The following is a 23351-nucleotide window of genomic DNA, read 5'->3' as shown; positions in this document are numbered from 1 at the left end:
TCTTTTATGTGCCCCCTGAATTAAAGTACAAAAAAAGTTAATTTGTCTTGTTTTTGATTGAATTGTGTGTCTTCTGCTGGAGTAGTGTTGGACTTTAATGTGCGAATTGCATTTTGCTTCCAACGCTACTTGTGTTTGCTCGTGGAGTCTAATATTTGACAAATCTTCTGGAAATCGTGGTCAAGCAGTAGCCTACCCTAGTTTGATTTTACCACCTCAACAATTGTTAGTCGAAGATGGAAATCAAATCTGTTTATCTTAAAGCTAGCACTTGGATGTTTTCCTTTCACAATGACACATATTATTCTGACACAATAAGCGTTGTTACGTCACACACGACAGCAACAATCGAAACAATATTTAACAATGATTTATGTCCAGTTCAGCATATGCTTCAGAGATGTTAGGTACCTTTGTTGATTGTACGATTAGAAAAATCATTTTTAATAATGTTTTGGACTTTCTTCGTCACCCAAGTGCTTTGCCTTTGTTTGAAAGTTTCAAATTTCCAATTTTGAATCGGCGTCTCATCACAACGCTTTAGTTCTTGTCGACTGCGTGATCGAGTGCTGAGACCACCTCCACAACGCTTGCAAGTCTCCTACTGTAGTGAGACAACCAGTGTTTTCTATAAGATGCGCAAATACGCAATTGCGCAGTAAAATTGGATAATTTGCGCAGTGGAATTTTTTTGCGTGCTTGTAACGGTATAAATTTAACAGTAAAAAACAAATTTATTCGCCACTCCTTAAAATCATAATGCACACAAAAAAATATTTTGCATAGTGAAAAATTTTGTTAGGGGGAAGGCTGGAGAAAACTAACAACATGGGGTAAAGCCCCTACAGAGCAATTCCCTGTAAGACCCAATGACATCGTCAACTAATCTGAAAATGTTTAAGTAGCTGCCGTGCAATTATGACCCTTCTGGCACTCAGCCAGAGAGTTGGCCCTACTATGAACTTTGTTTGGCAATTACAGAAGAAAAATTGTTCTAATTTGGGTGGGAATCGAACACACGTCATTGAAATTACCACTGCCTTAACCCTCTGTGCCCAGCTGTGGACGAGAAAGACTGACTTAATTTACTTTGTATAAGAACTGTTTGGATTTTTTCTCTGTTTTTCCTGCAACTTCTGATTGGTTAAAACGCTGTTCCTGTAACTTCTGATTGGTTGAAACGCTGTTCCTGTAACTTCTGATTGGTTGAAACGCTGTTCCTGTAACTTCTGATTGGTTCGATGTTTCATTGATTTAACAGTGTCTACCCAAAGCACGTTTTAGGGTTGACACGAAGATTGCCTTTCTTGACTTTTCGTTCGATCGACCCCTCGTCATTGACAACGATAAGGTAGCCCTATCTGGGACTCTTCAAAAGCTAAGGAGGGAAGTGAGTAAATGTCTTAGTAAAGGTCACAGCTTTTTCCTATTTTGAGCATAATATGGCTTCTCTAGTTTTCCTTTCTTTATCTCCTATTTCTGACGCGTTGATTGCATACCGTAGGCCTACTCTTTGCAAATTGCAGTTTATGCATTACGGTGCAATACAATATTTTGTGCAAGCTTACTATTACTCACATAGCATTTCCTTGGCCTACATATTGTTGGGTTTCTCTGACTTATTCAACTGTTCACTATTGCACGCGTGGGCTATGTTTTAGCATTCGCTTGGTAATTGTTACAGTTTTTCTGCATTTACTGTAATCACAGATAGCTTTATGTCAATGCAATGAAGAAACATACATCAATACAAGTCAACCGAGCTCCTGTAAAGTCGCTCTGCAAAGTTAAGACCCGTAATTGACTTCAGCAAGATTTCCAACCGACATTGCACTCGATGTTAGCGGTTGTCTTGAACAAGCTACTGACAGATCCCGCGGCGCAAGTTCGACTCTCCGAGCGTGCGCTTGAGCAACGCATTTTCAGAACTGCTCTCCATTTAGTGGCACTTAGTGAATGGAAAACTCCCCGACAACAACACTTCAACTATCGGAAAACTTCACTCTGCCAATCTCGGTAACCGGCCCTGCATCAAAAACCTCTGCAAGTGTGCGAAACTACCAGGAATAACCTTTCAAGGCTTCGTCAGTCCGAGGATAAAGATTCAAAACCAACCAACCATTTAACTTCGGGTAACCTAAAAACTTTTTTCCTGCATTGCAACTTAAGATTTATGGAATTCTTGATCGTTCCCTGTTGCACATGTAGGCTAGCAGATGACGTTAATTTTCAATTAGAAACAACTTATGGTCTGACCAATATTTCTGCTAAAATTTGTAATGTTTAATGTTGAACAATTTGTAGTGGTGAATGCAAATTACTTTACTTCAATTACTACAAAAGCACCTTTCTTCTATATGGTTTATTTTATTGTCTTAACAGGTCAAAAGACACATAAATCTTGAAAACACGTTTTGCAACCTCAAATTCTTGCTTAAAATGCTGTTGGAAGTGCTAGCCTCCCCAAATGATTTGAAAGTTTAGAGTGTAGATAAAAAACGTTTGATTTTGTTTTTTAAGGATTAGGCAGATCGCCCATTTGAGGAAGTGTTTTAGTACCAGATCGCCTTTGTCAGTTCGCTTTTTCCTAGTTTGGTCATTGCCACGAACTAGTTCCACTGAAGATCAACAATCACGTCACGGCAGATGGCAAACTCTTTGGGAATTTCCAACATTTTCAAAAGGTATGCTTTTCTTTGTCGCCATCTGTAAAAACAGCTTGTTGAAGTTGTTGAGATGACAAAACTTCAGCATTATATTAGGTAAAAAATGTAATAAATAAGACTTGAAATGATTAGAAATGAGACTTATTTGAAACGAAAGGGAATTTTTTACAAAAAAAGAAACTTCGAAATAATTTTTCTCAAAATCTATTGAAGCACATAGAAATTTCGAAGTGCTGTGATGGATGCAAAACAATGATCAACGTAAAGAAATATTAATAAACAATGTTATGGTGAAATACAACAACTATTGCGACATACTTTCGTTGCACACGCCAGTTTAATCCCTAATGGAGACTTTGCTTTGCTTTCTGTTTCGTTTCGACTTCAAAGCGAAACAAATGTATTTTCTAACAAAACTAAATTTACGTCAAAAATTTGGTTTTCACATGAAGCAATAACTTTAAAAACTGTTTGATGTGTTTTTGTTCCGAGCAATATTATTTTGTGAAACAATAAAACAAACATCTAGTGCACAGCGGACTATAGCAGCTTGTCAGGGCTAAAGAACTTGCCAAATTGCTATGAATGAAGCAACTTGAACTTACAAATGATTTCGATTGTAACTGCCCGTAAATTTTCGTTTGGAAAAAAATCGTATGGTCCACTGATTTCGACACACTGCGACATTGAATAACATTCTAACTACAGTATTGTAGTAGTAGTGGTATCGTATGAAACTGTCACACGTGAAGCTCGTTGTCTCTATAAGCTAGTTCCTAAAGTGTTTCCGCACTGGTGAACTGTGTTGTAGCCACCGGGTTGTGCAGTCGATGAAAAAATCTAAGTTCTAAGATCAAATGATCAACAGTTTGCCAAATTTTTTCGAATTTTTGACAAATTGGTGTGGTCTTTATTGACCTAAGGAAGCTTTTTTTAGAACTTAATTCTGGCAATTTCGGATATTTTAGAAGCTTTAAACCACTGACAAAGACCGACTTGCCCAGATTGACAGAGTGAAGTTTCTGATTGTTGTCTTTGAATTATTATATCCACTAAGTATTATTGAATGAAAACTTGTCACACACTCAGAGAGTCGAACCAGCGCCGCTTGCTCTTGCCATTAGATTGAGCAGGGAATAGAATAAAAACTTATACTACTTGTCATTGCAAAGCGAATATCATTGACCAGTTGACTATAACCTACCTTGTTCGCAGCAGTACAACTTACTTTCAAAATCGACTTCAATAGCATTACTTTTGGTACTGAAACGAAACATTTTTGTAATTAGGAACATATAAATCAATGTCGGATGACGAGGACTTGAATCGTTTGACCTTTTGCGACATTAACTTTGGCATTGCGTCTTCAAGTTGCAGTTTGAATTTTTGTTTATTGAAGTCCCTTTTGCTAGACCATTTGATGACGTAGTTGAGCTGCAAGCACAAATAGTTTCAGTTTTTATTAATCACTGCTGTGTCTATTATTGCTACATCGTCATTCCCACAAAAGCCTGATATCTTGATAAGGTTATGCAATCGTGCAATTTTTAATTTGATTGTCATGTTTTGATATCAAGCACGTTATAACGTTTGTGTTTGGTCGCTTCTACTTTTTTCTAGACCTTTGCTATGTTGGCAAAAATTGTTTTTCGTTACAATAATTACAAATAAAAGCAAACTAAACTGATCTTACTGCAAGATAGGTGCTCTAACTAAACTGTCACAAAATATTTCCACGGTAAACGTCATAAGGTTCATATTATCTACATCATAATCACGCATCTTACCTGCATTGATCTCCTTATCATGAAGCAAGTGACGTCATGAAAACGACGCTGCCTCAAGTGTTCAGATATCCCAGGAAGCATAATGAATATCATTTTTGATTCCGGATTTTTGATTGTTTCATTGAAACCCTAAAAAGATAAAATAAAATAACCTAAACTGAAAGTAAATCTAATGTTAAGTATGCTTTAAAACAAAACAATTATAAAGTTGTCATCTTCGTATCAACACAGTGGAAGTTGTTGTTTAGCGTTAAACCTTTTGCTTCTATGACTTAGACTAGGGCTTTTTAAGCGTTTTTATTATGCGACCCCTTGTGCGACACTGTGAACTGTCCATTGTAGATCCACTTTTGATTTGTATGGTGACCCTAAAATTGCGATTTGAGATCCCGTTTTGGGTCGTAACCCCTAGTTTGGAAAGCCCTGACTTAAACAATTCGTTTGTCACCATGGTATAAACTGGATCGTTTCTAGCATGGATGGATGTCGGTTTCATGGAATCGAAACTTTAGCAGCAGTAAGGTCGAAACAACATTGTTTTTAAGTTTGTTTGAAGTTTGTCGGTTGGATGGAGCTGCAATGATGGTAAGAACAACTTAGACGTGTCGTCATTTTCAAAGTATTTTTCGTTTATTCCACTGGTAATTTAATCACTGCAAACTCAACGCCAAGCAATTGGAGTCCAAAATGCTATATAAACAGACATAACTCAGCAACAACACTACACTTAACATTACAAAACCAAAAAAAATAAGCCAACGTTTTAGGCTAGTCATACAGCCCTTTTCAAGCCTATAAGAAAAATATTGTTTTAAAAGAAATACTGAAGAATCATACGCTATCACAGCAAAAGTATGGCGAAAAAACGTTGTGTATTAGTTCACTTGCTCGCATGATGCGAGTTCGACATCTACATAGATATGACCACGCGAAATTTGGCGACAAAAGTGGGAGAGCATTTGGATTTAGCTAATTTTAATAAAAATAGCGCAACTAAAGATCATGTTAGAAACTGTCAATCGTGTTCAAACAATAAACCCTCATTGGAGTCCTTCGAAAATGTTTGTCCGAGTTCGAGACCGAGATTCACGAGGCATTGATCATCAAATCTTTCAACCCAGGGCTCAACAGGCAATTATTTGCAATCATTTGCCTCCCATCTTTTAATAGTTTTTGATTGAATTGTCACGTCTTGTGCTTGTATTCTTGCTTTGTTTGTGCCACTATCTCGTGCTGTGCTTCTGTCCATCTTGCGTAATCTGCTTGAGTCCTTTTCAGAACAATTAATTAATTTTACCTCTCAAATACTTGACCAGTTATCCTGCGTTATTTTTTCAGTGATCCTTTTGTATATAGTGTGATAGTGTATGATTCTTAAGTATTTCTTTTAAAAAAATATTTCTCTTATAAGCTTGAAAAGGTTTGTATGACTAGCCGAAAACGTTTTGTTTTTTGTTTTTATAATGTTAAATGTAGTGTTGTTGTTGAGTTATGTCTGTTTATGGTTTAAAAAAGTTACCTCTCTACCAACATTTTAAACGCTATATGACTACAAATAGTAATCATCTACCGCAACCCAGCTCCTCCCCTTCTACAAAAGCAACATGCACATTGGACTCCTGAGGCAAATTTATTACCCACTTTAAGTTCTGTATCTGCTGCAAGTGCCGAGAACAACCCGGATAAAGTTGCAAAAGTTTGTCAGTATCCGTTGTGTCTTGATAACCTCTTTAGGACTGGAGACTTTAGGTTATTAGATAAAGGTCGATTTGACTCTTTCAAAACTAGTCATGTCTATTTAGCCAGAACAGTACTTTCTAATGGCATCCCAGATTAAAAGATTGAAGATGCTTAAACTGCTTATGATCCGATGCTATAGGGCAGGCCTACGTGCTAGGTGCTTCTTGAAGTGATGGGAGTTTATTCATGTTTTCTGAAGCGTGGTCTATGAACGTAGCGCCTCAAAAGACACAAACATCAGTTAAAATACTCAATCTAGAGAAACTTGTTCCAATGCAGTACTTCTTCTTCTGTCGTATTGTCGCTATATATCAGGGCATCCGTTGGTTAGCCACTGCCTGGTGTCGTCATCGATGGAAATTAGGCCTTCCATACCATAAATGACTTTTATAGCGACAGTTGTAGGAAGTTTAGTTTCCCAAAGTAGGTACTTGCGGGGACGACCACGTGGAGGTACTTGCTTTCGTCTCCAAAATTAGTTGATAGATAATGCAGTACTGAATGATGTATACTGACAAAGGTCAAAGATGTACTGGCAGCCGACAAGCTCAATCTCGAAGACTCAGGTAACATACAAATATTCCACAAACGTAGAGACCTGTTCTAGTCTGATGGTGTTGGTTTGCTGTGAGAGCAGCGGTTTGTCAGGATATTTCGGAACCCAGTTCCCTAATCTTGTTCAATGACGAAATGTATACATTGTAAACCGCTATTACCACAACGAACCTGCAACATTAGGCTGAAACAGATCGTTCTATCTACACTTGTGAAATAATTAGCTACCATGCTGCTATAAGCAAAACACAATTTATTATATATAAATATTTACCTGGTACAAAGTTTTTAGGCTCCATTCGTCTTTAATGAACTCAAAAGATAAGAAAAATATAACGCGATGGCTTTGTTCGATTCCCCATTGAATGTTTTGAGCTTTGCCTGCAATGAGAAAATTTATATGCCAGTTGATTAACCTACTATATGCCAGTTGAATGACCTACTTGCACCCCCTTGTGAAGTATCTTCTGTAACAAACTACAATAAACAAAAATAATATATAAATTACAGCATACAATAGACGGCTAGATCAAATTATAGTCTGGGAGCCTACGACAGAAGATTTCACCCCATAAGGTACAAAAGGTTTGACCCCTTGAAGTTACTGGGGTCAACCATGTCACTCACAAAAAGTATGGAAGATTGACCGCGCCGGGTGGATCTGGTCCCTAGAGCCCCCTAAAAAGCCCAAAAAGGGGGTTAATTTCACCCCATAAGATACATGGACCAAACTTGGTGAAAACGAAGTTCTATGTCAGGACATCACAAAAATATCAAATCTAACAATATTTTCGAGTGGAAAGGTGATGTAAGACCCCCCCGAAAGTGACCCCCTGGGGGGTTAACTTCACCCCATAAGGTACATGGACCAAAGTTGGTCAAAACGAAGTCTTATGTCAGGACATCACAAAAATATCAAATCTAACAATATTTTTGGGTGGAAAGGTAATGTAAGATGCCTTCAAAGTGACTTCCCTTAATGTGACCCCCTCGGAAGGTTTATTTCACCCCATAAGGTACATGGACCAAACTTGGTCAAAATGAAGTGTTATGTCTGGACATCACAAAAATATCAAATCTAACAATATTTTCGGGTGGAAAGGTGATGTAAGATGACTTCAAAGTGACTTCCCTTAATGTGACCCCCTCGGAAGGTGTATTTTACCCCATAAAGTACATGGACCAAACTTGGTCAAAACGAATTCTTATGTCTGGACATCACAAAAATATCAAATCTAACAATAGTTTTGGGAGGAAAGATGATGTAAGACTCCCCTTAAGTGACCCCCCAGGGAATTAATTGCACCCCATAAGGTAGGCTACATGGACTAAAGTAGGTTAAATCGAAGTCTTATTTCACGGCATAACAAAAATATCAAATCTAACAATATTTTCGGGTGGAAAGGTGATGTAAGATGTCATCAAAGTAACCCTAAGAGGGTTTATTTCACCATAGAGTACATGGACCAAACGTGGTCAAAACGAAGTCTTATAGGACACCACAAAATATCAAATCTAACAATACTCTCAGTTGGGAAGATGATAAAAAACCTACCCAAAAGTGAATCCCCTCCTATAATTTAATTTACTTCATCCCTTACTCGAACCAACCTTGGTGTAACGGAAGTGCTATGCCAGGACAGTACCAATGGATTAAATCTAAAAATATTTTTATATAGGTTTTGGTGAAATACATTCACAAGCTGTCCCATGATGCATGAAATGGAACTATAGCCTACTTTACAAAAAGTTTTTGTATAAATCATGTTCAGTCAATCGAAAAAAAGGCAACAGGACATGACAATACATGGCTTTGTAACACCAAAAACAGAAAGTAGGCTACATGAGAAGCATATAGGCTACAGTAGCCAGAAAATTGATCGAAGATCTTGATACGACCACTAAATGTGGAATTAATCGAACAACTGACTATCCAAATCAAAACGTTTCAAAGTGAATCATTTGGAACGTTAATTCAGGCAGTAATGAACATTTTCCAGCTGCTACAATAAATAACCCAATAAACCCAATGTAGTAAACTTTTGTTTAATGCCATTTGCTTCATGTCTCTAATCAGTTATTGTAACTGTTCATTCATAAACAGAGATTGTTTGTGTAAGTAAACGGTCGTTTCTTTATTCTTCATTGTCACTGCTGTCGCTTTCATTTCTTCGTCTTATTCTTCGTCTTATTTGGATAGTCAGTTGTTCAATTAAGTCAACATTTAGTGGTCGTATCAAGATCTTGGATCAATTTTCTGGCTACTGTAGCCACGGGCGCCGATCCCTATAGGACAGTGGGGACATGTCCCCACCATCTTTTTACATGTCCCCATCATCTTTTTACATTATTTTTGCAACGTAAAAGGGAAAATATTACCCGAATGTCACAATTTAACCAGTCAAACGTTTAAAATATATTGAAAGGAGGGGACAACATTTTTATTTTATGCGAGGAAGCCCCAACCGTAGTAGAAATGTTTTATTAGGCAGAGAAACCCTGGTGTAACTCGCAAATTGTATTTAATTTGGTTACGCCAGGGCCACACAGTGCAGAGTTTTAGAATTACTTTGAAAGAGTCGTACAAGCATGTAGTGCAGTAAGTGTAGCTTGTGTTACTTTTGTATAAGAAAAAAGCTATTTTTTCAGTTATTATTACATTGAGGTTATGAGCTGCTGAAATGTCTTTACCGGTTTGGCAAAAAATTGTATATAGGAAAATCAGCAGTTGGAAGGCTGGCAGGCAGCTTTTTTTCAATTGAAAAAACTCTTACCCTACCCAATTTTTAAAAGACTTGTCACGTTCCAAATCGTCTTCAGTATGGACATGGCCATGGTCAACCTCCTAAACTTCAAGATCGATCGGTCAGAGTATTTTGCAGTCATTGACAGCTCGCAGCAAAATCTTACTGACTATTTCAAGTCGACCGATCTTGAGCACTACAAAATTCTACAAGATTCACTCTTTAGTGGAAAGCTACAATCACATTTGGTAGACGATTATCTTCAGTTCTTTGACACAGAGTCCCTTGCACAAGATTTTCCAATGATATTCAAGAAGATACCATCCGCTGTTCGGCAAATGTTTCCGCAAGTGGAACTTTTGCTCATATCACCAGCCCGCTCGTGTTCAGCTGAACGCTCATTTTCAACTTTGCGACGTATCAAAACTTTGTTACGATCTACCATGACACAGAAACGGCCAAATCATGCAATGGTCTGCTATGTGCACAATAAAGTTTTGAATTCGATCAACCTTCATTACAAGCCAAGGATCAACCAAGGACTTCGTTTTTAATTCGCCGGAGACTCGTTGCCGAGTTGCAGTGTTTGGACTTCTGCTGTCCAATGCTGACACTGACAATTAAAATACATCGCATTAGACTTGTAGCCTATCTACTGTAGGCCTATTTGTTTGTTTGTTGAACAGACCCCAATCTTTCAGCTCGCTTCGCTCGTCTGCCCTTTCTTTCCTAGTAAATGTCCCCACCTATCTTAGAAAGCGATCGGCGCTCATGACTGTAGCCTATATGCTTCTTATGTACTTTCTGTTTTTGGTGTTACAAAGCCATGTATTGTCATGTCCTGTTGCCTTTTTTCGATTGAGTGAATATGATTTATACAAAAACTTTTTGTAAAGTAGGCTATAGTTCCATTTCATGCATCATGGGACAGCTTGTGAATGTATTTCACCAAAACCTATATAAAAATATTTTTAGATTTAATCCATTCGTACTGTCCTGGCATAGCACTTCCGTTACACCAAGGTTGGTTCGAGTAAGGAATGAAGTAAATTAAACTATAGGAGGAGATTCACTTTTGGGTAGGTTTTTTATCATCTTCCCAACTGAGAGTATTGTTAGATTTGATATTTTGTGGTGTCCTAGGACCTATAAGACTTCGTTTTGACCACGTTTGGTCCATGTACTCTATGATGAAATAAACCCTCTGGAGGTTACTTTGATGACATCTTACATCACCTTTCCACCCGAAAATATTGTTAGATTTGATATTTTTGTTATGCCGTGAAATAAGACTTCGATTTAACCTACTTTAGTCCATGTAGCCTACCTTATGGTGTGCAATTAACCCCCTGGGGGGTCACTTTGGGGGAGTCTTACATCATCTTTCCTCCCAAAACTATTGTTAGATTTGATATTTTTGTGATGTCCTGACATAAGACTTCGTTTTGACCAAGTTTGGTTCATGTACTTTATGGGGTAAAATACACCTTCCGAGGGGGTCACATTATGGGAAGTCACTTTGAAGTCATCTTACATCACCTTTCCACCCGAAAATATTGTTAGATTTGATATTTTTGTTATGTCCAGACATAACACTTCATTTTGACCAAGTTTGGTCCATGTACTTTATGGGGTGAAATAAACCTTCCGAGGGGGTCACATTAAGGGAAGTCACTTTGAAGGCATCTTACATCACCTTTCCACCCGAAAATATTGTTAGATTTGATATTTTTGTGATGTCCTGACATAAGACTTCGTTTTGACCAACTTTGGTCCATGTACCTTATGGGGTGAAGTTAACCCCCCAGGATGTCACTTTCGGGGGGGGGGTCTTACATCACCTTTCCACTCGAAAATTATGTTAGATTTGATATTTTTGTGATGTCCTGACATAAAACTTCGTATTCACCAAGTTTGGTTCATGTACTATATGAGGTGAAATTAACCCCCTTTTTGGGCTTTTTAGGGGGCTCTAGCGTCTAGATCCACCCGGTGCGGTCAATCTTCCATACTTTTTGTGAGTGACATGGTTGACCCCAGTAACTTCAAGGGGTCAAACCTTTTGTACCTTATGGGGTGAAATCTTCTGTCGTAGGCTCTCGGTCTATTAAGGTAGGCTTATAAGCTAAATTATTATTGCATGATACTGTAGGCCTATTGCATTTCTTGCATTTCAAAAAAAGACTGTTAAGAACTTTAATGCTGCCTATTACAAGAAAACTAACTGTGTGGTTTTTGTTTCCATTCAATGAAATTAAGTGATTTTATTCACTTTATATTTAAATGACCTTCAGTTGCATGCTAAATGCATAGATTCTAACCCAATTTATCATTTTCAGTACCGTAACACATACATTCGTACAAGTCAGCACAGAGGTTCAAAGAAATCAATTTTCACTTTATAAATCGTATATTTCTATTGTTTAATCAAAGCGATTTTCTCTATTTTCACCCACATTGTTCATAACAACCATCTTTGTTTTCGTCATACACATTGTAGCCCATTTCCTCTAGAATGCTTCTCGTCATCTTGACAGACTGATGAACTTGTTCTTGGTAAAATGTATCAAATTCTTTAGAGAAGTTATAAGCGAAATAAGCCCCGTGTTTCTTGTCATCTGGTGAACAAAAATATATATCAAAGAAAAGTAGCCTAAATATTGTTCTGTCAGTGTTAGAATGGCTCACCACTTCTCTGTAGTCTACTTTTGAATGTCATAGATATTTGGTGTTAATAATTAAAAATATATTTGATTGTCTCAAAGTGTGGTTAATTTAGTTTTTATCGAAGTGAACTTACCATTTTGCATCAAGATGGAGTGATAACGTAGTAGAACAAGTTCAAGACATTTACAGTCATGATGTGTAAATTAACATTGCAATAACAATGAATAATTACATAAGTAATAATGTTTATAACTTATACTCTAGTTAAGCTAAGGTGGTCCCATATTCGGTTACTGAGCTTTGAGGAACGAAAAAATAAGGTTTTTGTCATGCTATAACTACACACACAACTACCCCCACCCAAAGTGTTAAACCCAAGGACTGGGTAAAGGTGAGCGGTGTCTATCAGCAATCGGGTTCAGGTGGGTGTCGAACCAGGATCGCATTATTTGAAAGGCAACGCTTTATCCTCTACGCCATCTTACCGCTCTAGAAAGTCTAAATTACCTTTTTCATACTCTCCAAAATGCCTCTTCGCGAGAACTCTAATGTGTGGTAAATGGCAGCAGATGATGCCAGCAGAAAGCAAAATGAAGCTTAGAAGACCAATGCAGGTCATGATGATGGATATTCGAGTTATCAGATGAGGAGCAACATTGGGTTGCAACAGGAATGTTGAGTTTACCGGAGAAGATCCTCTTACAGTAGTTTGTAATTCCAAAACATATTCTCCAAAGTCTTCATCCGTTATATTTCTACATTAAATTACGAAGAAATAAGGTGATTTGACAAATTTATTTGTTTTTACAAATCTTATTTGGCCTTACCGTCTTAATCAATTCATCTCTCCAAATTGAATGGTTAACTTTGACAGCGGTGCTAAATTTCATCGTACTTAGACCAACTAGAAACTTTATGGTTCAGATTAGATACGCACTTTAAATTGTTTTCATCTTGAATTTTGTTCTTCTGCTGCTTATTCTATGAGTATTTTCTTGTTTGTATTTTATTTTCATTGTTAAATAACTTATTTTAGTTTCACAAAGGCGCCCGGCTCAAGATCACGCGGTGCAAGTTCGACTCTCGGGGTGTGCGTTTGAGCAACGCATTTTCAGGACTGCTCTCCATTTAGCGGCACCTAGTGAATGGAATAATTCCCCGGCAACAACACTTCAACAATTGGAAAACTTCACTCTGCCAATCTCGGTAACCGGCCCTGTGTGACGAGCCACTACAAGTATGCGAAACTATCAGGAATAATCTATCAAGGCTTTGTCAGTCCGAGAATAAAGATTCAAAAACCAACCAACCAAGGTGAAGCACATAGCTTTTCACTAACTTGTGTGACACTCAAAGGCCTGCCGCCGCTTTAGCTATGTGCATAAAAATATGTAACTCATCAAGAAAATTGTCACCATGTGCTATGAAAGTTAGTGGTAGAATCTGGGTTTGTAGCAACCTTTTGATGTGTTCTGAGGAATGACTGATACCTTGGGTGGAAATAGGTGGACAATTTACTCTAGAGACTCAGGCAAAAAAAATCCGAGCGAAATCTCTTGTTTTAACAATTTACTCATTTAATCATCTTTTTTCATGTATTCTTTCATTTTGTATGTGTTGTTTAAATAATTTGCTCATTCAATAATCCATTTTATTTGTTCAATCATTATAAGAATTATTTCCAAAGTATCCATCTCAAAATAATGTTATCTTTTTGCTTGACGTTGGAATGTGCTTTCCCAAATGCAACTTACTTGATATTGAAGTACAGCCGGACAACTGCGCTTGAAACGTTGCAATCAACGTTACTCTGTTTCTCAATCTCGCTGTAAAATAAATGATTTTTTTTCTTTAAATAAATTCATTGCCATGCAATAAAAACTACATTACATCAAAACGCTTTTTTTCGCGAGCAAGATACGACAGCTTTCGGTACAGATCTTTCGGGCTGTCTATTAAACATCTGTGTATCTTGAATTAAAACTGAGTTTACGAGCTTATTTCAGTGACCCTACTGTATCAGACGCTACTGTAATATGAAATTTGTTGATAGATGTAAGGCAATCAAACTGCCTACGATTACGATGCTCGTAAAACTTGGTACTAAAACCATTGCTGGATTTTTTTCTTTGGAAGATAACCAGTCTTGCTCAAATCTGGTTTTCACTCACATTTATAAACAGTGTGGCAAGTCATGTATGGCAAGTCATCGCCCCTAGAATACTTCACGCTTGATTGGTTTTCAACAATATGTGCTGCTTAGCGCTTCTTTTAGTTATCTGTCTCGCTTAGTATGGAGTATTAGGCTTTGTTTGTGCAGTTTTTATTAATCTTTGTTCGGTTTATTTCACTGTTAGTAAATTTAAAAGAGCCTAGAAAAAATTTGTTTAGTCAATGTTAGATTGATGGGAAAGCTGTAGGCTATTTTGTGTAGCCTAGGCCTACTTGCTTTGATGCTTAAAGTATGTAAACAAGCCAAAAAGTAAGACTAGTTTACGAAAGAACTTTAGTTTCATGAAGTTTTAAAAAAATGGCGGCATTGAGGACAATTGAGGACAAGTGCCTGTGTTGTATCGAAAAATCGAAAATCACCATCGAAAAAAAATTTTTGGAGGCAGCACTTTTTTATCTGCCTAGGGCAGCACTTGGGTTAAATCCGGCCCTGGTAGTGAGAGGCTTGGAACGGCATTCGAAAAGGTGCCGCTTCGACTCCGCTCAAAAGCATGCGGCTGTGTCTTTGGCAGGACACTTAAAGGCATGCCTGAAGGTGGACGCGAAGATTGGCTTCCTTGCCTTCTCGTCCACTTAATTTAAATCTTCAACCACCAGGTGCAAGCCTAGATACGACAAGCAAGCAGAACTATTCGACCATTCAATTGACTGCTGTACGTTGATATCCAAATAAACTACGTCATTAATCTTTCCTAAGTATCTTTCCTGATAAGAAATAGAAAGAAGTGTGAGAAAGTGGAATCAACTATCACGATGTCTGTGGCTGCTACTTTCAAAGAATAATGACTCAGCTTCGAACAGGTTGGCTGCAGCGGTGATTCCCTTGCTTGCTGATGTCACTTTCGAGCAGCCTCTGCATCGAGATATTTATGGCTTGTTGCTGCCATGACATCTTTTAAAGCAAAAAATAGTCTGCTACAAAAAACTCTTGTAAATTCTTGTTTGGCGTATTTAAATATTGGTTTCATGGTGATTTTAAACCGTGCAGTGGTGCTAGTAGACTTTGATTCTTCGTCTCATCCCAGTCACTCTCTTTCTGTGCTCTTATGTTGGTTTCTTAGTTGATTAATGATGATAGCATTTAACTTCTTTTTTGTAGTTTTAAATTTTCCTCGCGATCATTTGTTTTCGAAATTGAAAATTTTCTTTTTTTTTGTATTTTTAGGATAGTTTAGTGTAGTTTAATTTGAATCTTTATCCTCGGACTGACAAAGCCTTCATTGGTTATTCCTGGTAGTTTCGCATACTTGTAGCCTAGAGGCTTTTGACGCAGGGCCGGTTACTGAGATTGGCAAATTGAAGTTTCCGATTGTTCAAGTGTTGTTGCCTGGGAAATTATTCCATTCACTAGGTGCCGCTGAATGGAGAGCAGTCCTGAAATGCGTTGCTCAAGCGCACATCCCGAGAGTCCAACCAGCGCCGCTTGATCTAGAAGCTTTAGTTTTGTGTGAATCAAAACTTCTTTCAAGGAAATCTCACAAATTGTTCTGAAATTAAGTATACCCTCTCGTGTACCTTTACCAGTCATAAACCACTTTGAGTCATGCTAACCTCATTCTCAATAGTTTTACGATTTCTTAACAAAATTTTCAGTACATGACTGATCAAACTTAATGTTCTAAAGTCACTGCAGTTCTTTGCTTTGGATTTCTTTGGTAGTCTGACAAAAACAGTTTCATTCATTTCTTCAAGTATAAATCCAGTCATATATATTTCATTACATAATTTGTGTATGCGTTTGACACTTACGCCATTGAGTGCTTTTAGCATTTCTGGATAAATGTTACCCTTTCCTGCAGCTTTATTACATTTCAGATCTTGAATGGCTTTCTCAACTTCAGATATCAATATTTCTTCTCTTTCGTTGTTGGTAATTTTAGGCATAGGCCTACAATACATCTTCTATCATCATCATATAATTCTGTTACATACTCTTCCCATCTACTCTTTATTTTTTCTTCCTCAAATAATAATTTTCCTCCTCTATCCAACTGTTTTCTTGTTCAGCTGTCTTCAAACATGTTAGCTGTTTAACTTTGTTGTGTAATTCAAGTGACTTATGAGATGCTTCTAGTTGTTCTATTTCACTGCATTGATTTTCCCACCACCGTTGTTTAGCATTTTTGCATAATTGGGATATTTCCTTATTAAAAGCTTTATATTTCTTGTGATTATTGAATTTGTTTTTCTTTCTCTGTTGCATTAAGTCAAGTATCTTCTCAGTAATCCAAGGCTGTTTAATGTTTTTCCTCTTTGATGGTAGAATGTTAGTAGCTGCATCATTTAAGGTTCCTTTAACTTCATTCCAACTTCTATCAATAGTTTCTTGTGTAACAACTTATCTTATCTCACTTAGATGATTGTTTGTGTTTTCGATGCCTCCAAGTGTATCGTCAATATGTTTTTGCGGGTTGGTGGAGCGTCGGGTCAGTTGCGTTCATGTGTTCTGCTTTCGCGGTGATTTCTGTCACCCAAAATTTAATTGGGAGCAACAAATGTCAAATCAGAATAAAACAATTTTGTGTCAGAATAAAAGTTTGTTTGAAAGTGTTTGGACGTAAAAAAGTTTTACTGATATTTTATTATATTTAATTTGCATAATCGCTTGTCAAAAACAGCTCCACAAAAGAATAAAAGAATATCAGCGATAGTTTTAATACTTTTGCATGCATAGCTTACAGTACATTAAAATACATTTGTATAGGAAAGATACGTTGAAAATTTTTCTAAAGTTTGAAAAAAATTAAAAAAATTTTTCAGTCTAGCGTCAATAAATTAGCACGTAATCTCATACTAACCCATGTCATGTTTCATTTTTTTTTGTATGTTGTTTTCTCTGAGGATGCGCATTGTCATGGTGCGCATCAAAACAGTGAAGCAATAAATCATCCTGTTTATTGTTGCTTTTACTTTCACTTTCATTAGATAAACGTTGCAACTAGTGCTAGAAACGATAATTGTCCTGATGAACACCCAAACTATTCAGAACCCATGCCCACTTACTACGTGCAAGATACATGATAGTTGTCACGTGACTTTAGTGCATGTCTGCATCTTTTCTTTGTTATGATGTTTCCATTCGGAAATGCCTAAAAGAAAAACGTTGGGATTGTAGGATAACCAATGTGGTGTTGCATCAACGAAACAGACAAAAGCTAATCTCTTCCATGTTATATTACACACGAAACATGTCGTGTAAAGTGAAACGGTAACTTGACTTAATTGAAACAACCCATAGTATACTAAAATAAATTAGATTTGAGTCACTTCCCCTCAAAATTAAAACTTTGCTTGATAGCAGAATTGTTGTTGGGAGTAATTTGGACCCAGAACCAATGACATCTTGGGGCACTTAAAATAGCCAACGCTTAAGAATTGTTTAAAATTTCTAAGAAAGGGAGGCAGCCCTACTAATGAAATAATCGAGTGAAAAGGTAATTTTCTCGAAAAGCAGGAGTTGTTTTCAAAATAAGGACTTGATACAAATACACTACTGAAAACAAAAGAAAACGTTTTTTTTTTTAATTCTTGCTCCTTGGAAATTTGTCGGGGCTTCCGATGTCTAGGCAACTGCGTATGAATATTCCGTCCATTAGAACAGCATAGACAAGGAATCAAACTGATACATTGAAAAATGTTTATTGAACGTAACTGGACGATCAAACTCCATACACACAAGTTTGTAGGTTCACAATCTCAGACGCAAATGGCACGAAGAGAGCACCATTTTTACAAAAACTAAGTCCTTTCAAGACTCTAAACGCGGCCCCTTGAGAAATGAAATGCGCCCCTCAATTTGCCACATTTTGCAGTTTCTTTAGTAGTTTAGCTAAAAAATTTCTAAAAGTTACATTTTCATTTGTTCACTGCCTCCCCAGTCAACAAAACGACTGTAACATAGCTCACCAGGTAAATCTGAGAAAAGACGATATCTAGACAATTTTTTGAGACTGTTACCAGCAGTTTGCACAGTTTGCAAGGTACAAAAGCTTTAATAGTATCAAAAAATTTTAACCACAAGCAGCTTTGTATGTTTGCAAAATCTGCAACAGTCAAAAAAAATGTAACAAAAGAAACTCCACGCAAAAGAGGATCCAACAAATAGCCAACTAGCTTCAGGGGGAGCGATCCGACTTTGCCAGTGTACAGTGAATAAAGTTACTGTTTTCTATTTTAGAGGAGGGGCGATCACCTCAATGGCCTCCCCCCTGAATCCGTCAATGGTTTCACTTCCACAGACTTATGGTAAGACAGTTATGAATTGAGTACCTTGCTCCAATAATAACGGAAATGCCTCTTCGTTGGTGCTCCTATCCCGATGACACCTTGGCACGTGACTTTAGCATCTCTCCCTTTGTTCCGGAACAAAACATCGCTGGAGCAAGTTAAGATTGGTGTAGATATGAGGGATACAGTAGGGCCTAAAAATTTTGGGAGAAATAGAAATAAATACAATTTCTACGTAGTAAAAAATATATTCAAAAAAGTCTACCTTCTTTTCCACAACAAACAATGAAGAATACTAATAGTTGGATTAGAACATAATAAAAACATAATAATAGTTAAAGGTATACAAAGCATATAAAAATAATTGAAAAACTACATTATATTTACAACTACGCTACAAATTGATTGTATCAAACTCTATTTACTGTATGACATGTATCCGCTTTCGACAATGTTGTCGCTCGGCTAAATGAGCTATTGTTTATATGACAAATGGTATTATTGTATCACCACAAAAAAATGCTCAATGCCAAGCGCAAAAAGTAAAGCAGTTAAACCTGCAAAGGGTAAAACAGGTAATTACAGAGCTTTGGAGCTGGAGCTGGAGCCGGAGCCCGGAAGCTTTGCATTTTCAAAAGAAGTATAGGAGCTATATATAAAATTTATCTGGAGCCAGTTGTCTAATAAACTGCTCCAGCTCAAATTAATTTTACAAGATGCTATTGCTATTGGCTGATTTCACATAATTTAACAGCAACCCATCACAAAATTGATACTTGTCGGCTGGTATTTACAATTGTTGAAAAATAATGTTGTGCGTCTGCTATTTCGTAAAACTTTAAATTTGGGATGATTACTGACCGAAGGTGACTATCAATGAAGTCGTATAGTGCTCGAGAATATACTCAAATGGAGCTGGGATAGAGCAGTGGTATGAAAGAGCTCCAGAGCTGGCACTATGCTTTGATAGAAGAGAACTCCGGAGCTGGAGCAGTTTCATTTTCATGCCGGCTCCAAAGCACTGGTTGTAAATGGGTTACTTTGATAACAGTGATTTAATTTACTTTAACTATTGTTTACGCATTTTTTATTTTCCATCTATTTAAAATAACAATCAAGCTTCAGAATTTGAGTTGTCATTTATATCTGAAAATTATTTCTCGCAGTTAAAGTAGTGCATAGTAAAACAAGAAAATTTAATGATATTTTGAGAAGGTTTCTACTGTATTGCTCACTGCATTAAGACCTCACATGTCACATTGATGCTTTGTACAAGAAGTGCTCTGTTCATCCCCTTGTACGTCACAGAGCAGATGTAAACGCCCTCGTCGTTCCACGTCATAGATGACACCGTGTAGAGCTGCAGAGCGATTGAAGAAAGTAAGCCATCAAAGGCAACATTATTGTGCAAAACCCATTTTTAGTCCATTTCCAATCATTTTAAAAATAAGCGATTTCGTTGTTGAAAGATATCTCGTTGCTCCAAATGGTTATATGTACAGTTGTACACTGTAATGCATAATACGCTTTTCAAGATTGGATACATAAGTTAAAATATAGTCACAATTTATTTGCGGGTCAAAAAGCGAAGAACCGAAACAATAAAATGCGTTCGTTTTACATTGCAGTCTGCAGACGTTGAATAAATGCAAAAATGACGGATTTTGATGTTTGGGAAGTACCCTGGGTTTAAATTTATTTACGAGTAAAAAACTCCAAGTTCGAATTTATTGATGAAAATCTTTCGTTTTGACTAATTTACCATAAGAAGTAACTTCCCTTCTATTTATTCACTCTGCATATAACTAAGGTGCTTAACTCGGGTTTAGAAGCAAAGTCGTGTGTTTGAAATCCAAGTGCCTATACCACATGAACATTCTACAAAGATATCTCAATCATTCAATCACCTTCGACACTTACTTTAGTGGTTCCAATGATTGGAAGACTCGATGAGTTTCTTCTCCATTTGTAATCCGTGGCAAACCAATCCTGGACGCGCGGCACCAGCGCCCCATGATCTGATGAACGAAGATTAATTTTTTTGTAAAAAGAAAAAGTAAACTTTATGCGAGTTAACAATATCTTGCAGCAATTGAAAACGTTTGTAAAACTACTTTAAGTCACATTTTGTAGAAATTGAGTTATCACCAAAGGTATGTTATACAGTATGATGGTCAAAACCTGTTTCCGCGCGAGATTTGATTTAAAAAATGGTTTTATTTCGCTATAACACACGCTGGTGTTTGCATAAAGTATTAAACAAGTTTGAAAAAACGATAACTTGCTTTTTCTCAAAATTAGTATTTCAGACTTAAAAGTTCTTCAACTCAGGTCTTCAATTGTAAATTAATAGAATTAAAACAATAATACAATACCCTAAAACATACACTACGTCATATCAGCAATGTTAAAAGATAAACAAAAATGTAAAATAAATATTGATAAATTTATTGTCTCTTTTCTCTTTTCATTTGGATCTGGAAGCACTTATTATTTTCAAGTTTTTTTCACACACTTACCAGAACAGTCGAAATTAAATTGATTTCCGAGCTTAGCGTTCCCCTTGTAAAGTGGAAGCTGTTTCCAGTATGATGATTGAAACGGTGTGAGAATAAGTTGAAGGTTAATGGACAAGCACTTGTTTAATCTTGAAGCCTGAACGAAGAAACTCTGAGCTCAAGTTTAAATTATTCGAGGTTATTGCATTGAATTGCGACTCCAATTACTTTTCTAGCTTTGCGCTAATACGGGCCCTCAGGTCAGACGATTGATTAAATAAGAGAAGAAACATGACAAAATAATGTTTAGCTTCAAATATAAAAATTTGTCATTTTGTATAGAACCTGGTATGAGGCCCTTTGCACAACTACAGTATTTTATAAGCCCAGCAATGATTTCATACTAGAAACAGACACTATTGGTGTATATCTTACTTGAATTTCTAGAACAAATTCTGTAGAGTTCTCCGGATACAGATCAGGTAAAATTATATGGACTTCCTCCAAATTATTCAATGCTGCTGTTTTGTTCAAAATCACTACCCCGTGATCATTTCGAATAAGACACTGAACACAAATTGTGGTTGTTATACGATTCACATCATGTCTGAAGGATGCAGGATAAAAACCTACAACCAGTGGCGCACGCAGGGGGCCATTGAGCCATGCCCCTCCCTTCTTCAACTCAGTTTACTTAGCAAACTTTTACAATTTTTACTTTATCGTTTGTTGTTCTTAACACTTGCGCAGGTTAAAAACTATTAAAGTGTCACTCATTGAATCGAATTATCCCACGTTACACAATCTAACGTACGCCACTGCATACAATTAATAAATCATAGGCTTTCCGGCCTAGGCCTAAACGATTTTGGTGAGAATACATCTCAACAATACTCACTAAAATGTTTTCTTTGTATCTCAGCTCTTTGCGAATGTTATTCAGTGCAGTATGGTCGGACCCTTTATAGAATAAGTCAAATCGTATTTTATATGGCCATCCAATATACGCAAACAGTTCATCTTCGCTGATGCTTTTGAAAATGCAAGCTTCATCTGGAACTTCTAAATAATTTAAAATACAAAAATGAATGAAATGCGTATTTTACTCTCTGGCAGCTCTGCTGTAAATTCTTGTAAAGCTATTGCAATGGTACCGCACGTAATAAACACTTACAGCATGTAATCATCATTTTTGTCAATTATATTAATTATTTTGAAACTATGCTAAAAAATTACGTAAACAATTTCAATTGCATTCAACCAAGATTGTTGTTATACAGTATAACGTAAGTAACGTAAGTAACACATAAATTATCTTAATGCAATAATGTAACACACAACAAATACAGTACAGTACTATAGTGAAGATTCAGAAAGTTAAAATTAAGAGAAATGTTTTGGTGTAAAACAGAAGATAAATTTAAGAAGCTGTAAAACTCAGTTTCGAAATTGCAATACCAACTTCGAATTATCGTGACACGATTTGTTACATCACAATGATTAGTCAATGTACCAATTGTTGTGACAATAAGTCATATTGCTAAACACAAAAAAGCTTAGCTCGTGTTTTCACAGTATATTCTCACCTTTCTGATGCGGAAATCCATGTTTGAAGCAGAGGAACAACAAAAATATCCTCAGTCCAAACATCTCTCAGAAAAGATTTTATATGTTACGATGATCCGTGCAGTTATTAGATAGATTAAATAACGTAAACAATTTTCTTCATCCTGAATAAGTAGAGTGAAACTAAATAGAAAGTCTTCATTGTTATGTTGGCAACTACTGTGTAAATTAGCATCAGGCATAGTGTACCCTTGTTTTATCTGCCGTATCCAGGTTTATAAAAATTTATATTCAAAGCGTGCAAAATACGTTTCGTTTGTCAGTGAACGGCCCCGCGGCAGCGATTTATACGACCCTTCTTGTATTACTAACAAAACACAATAAATCGTTTCGTTCAACTGTAATCGCAAAAATCTTGTTTTTAACGTAGGCTACTTATTAGTATTTGATGTCGTATTACATCAATCTGCTGTTACGATTAGAATGGCTCACTACTTTGTAAAAACTGAAATTCTACGAGTGAAAAAAAACGTTCAGTTTCGAAGAAGAAACGTGCAAAAGTTAGCGGTAAGGTAAAACTTTCCTTTTCACAATTGTGAAGATCTATGCCATTTGACTATTTATAAAAAAATACCCAGAGTGAAAAAAGTTTATTTGTCAACAAGTTTA

The 23351-nt window shown here is 36.6% G+C and overlaps 1 protein-coding gene across 1 annotated transcript; it reads right to left on the bottom strand.

Annotated features, from left to right (window-relative positions):
• Positions 1 to 2492: 2492 nt before the first annotated feature.
• Positions 2493 to 22857, bottom strand: LOC145786297 (uncharacterized). The gene is made up of 15 exons (XM_082597937.1): positions 22703 to 22857; positions 22015 to 22178; positions 21552 to 21683; positions 21138 to 21273; positions 20539 to 20636; positions 19870 to 19978; positions 18661 to 18812; positions 17395 to 17480; positions 13914 to 13985; positions 12667 to 12914; positions 11949 to 12110; positions 7023 to 7129; positions 4454 to 4582; positions 3895 to 4100; positions 2493 to 2706 (listed from the first exon to the last, which is right to left on the bottom strand). Exons 1-14 carry the CDS (start codon positions 22764 to 22766, stop codon positions 3918 to 3920), a joined length of 1842 nt encoding a protein of 613 aa, XP_082454063.1. The 5' UTR covers positions 22767 to 22857; the 3' UTR covers positions 2493 to 2706; positions 3895 to 3917.
• Between the last annotated feature and the right edge of the window lie 494 nt (positions 22858 to 23351).

Source organism: Aplidium turbinatum, chromosome 17 (genome assembly GCF_918807975.1).
Source record: "Aplidium turbinatum chromosome 17, kaAplTurb1.1, whole genome shotgun sequence".
NCBI lineage: Eukaryota > Metazoa > Chordata > Ascidiacea > Aplousobranchia > Polyclinidae > Aplidium > Aplidium turbinatum.
The sequence above is the reverse complement of the archived record's forward strand: the minus strand, read 5'-3'. Positions and strand labels throughout refer to the sequence as shown.

Coding starts and splice junctions, on each gene's coding strand:
- LOC145786297 (XM_082597937.1), bottom strand. CDS start 22,766: ATGTTTGGACTGAGGATATTTTTGTTGTTCCTCTGCTTCAAACATGGA. Junction 21,274..21,551: donor AATTTGTTCTAGAAATTCAA/GTAAGATATACA, acceptor TTCTTCGTTCAG/GCTTCAAGATTAAACAAGTG. Junction 17,481..18,660: donor TCCGTTATTATTGGAGCAAG/GTACTCAATTCA, acceptor TTTTTCTTTTAG/GCATTTCCGAATGGAAACAT.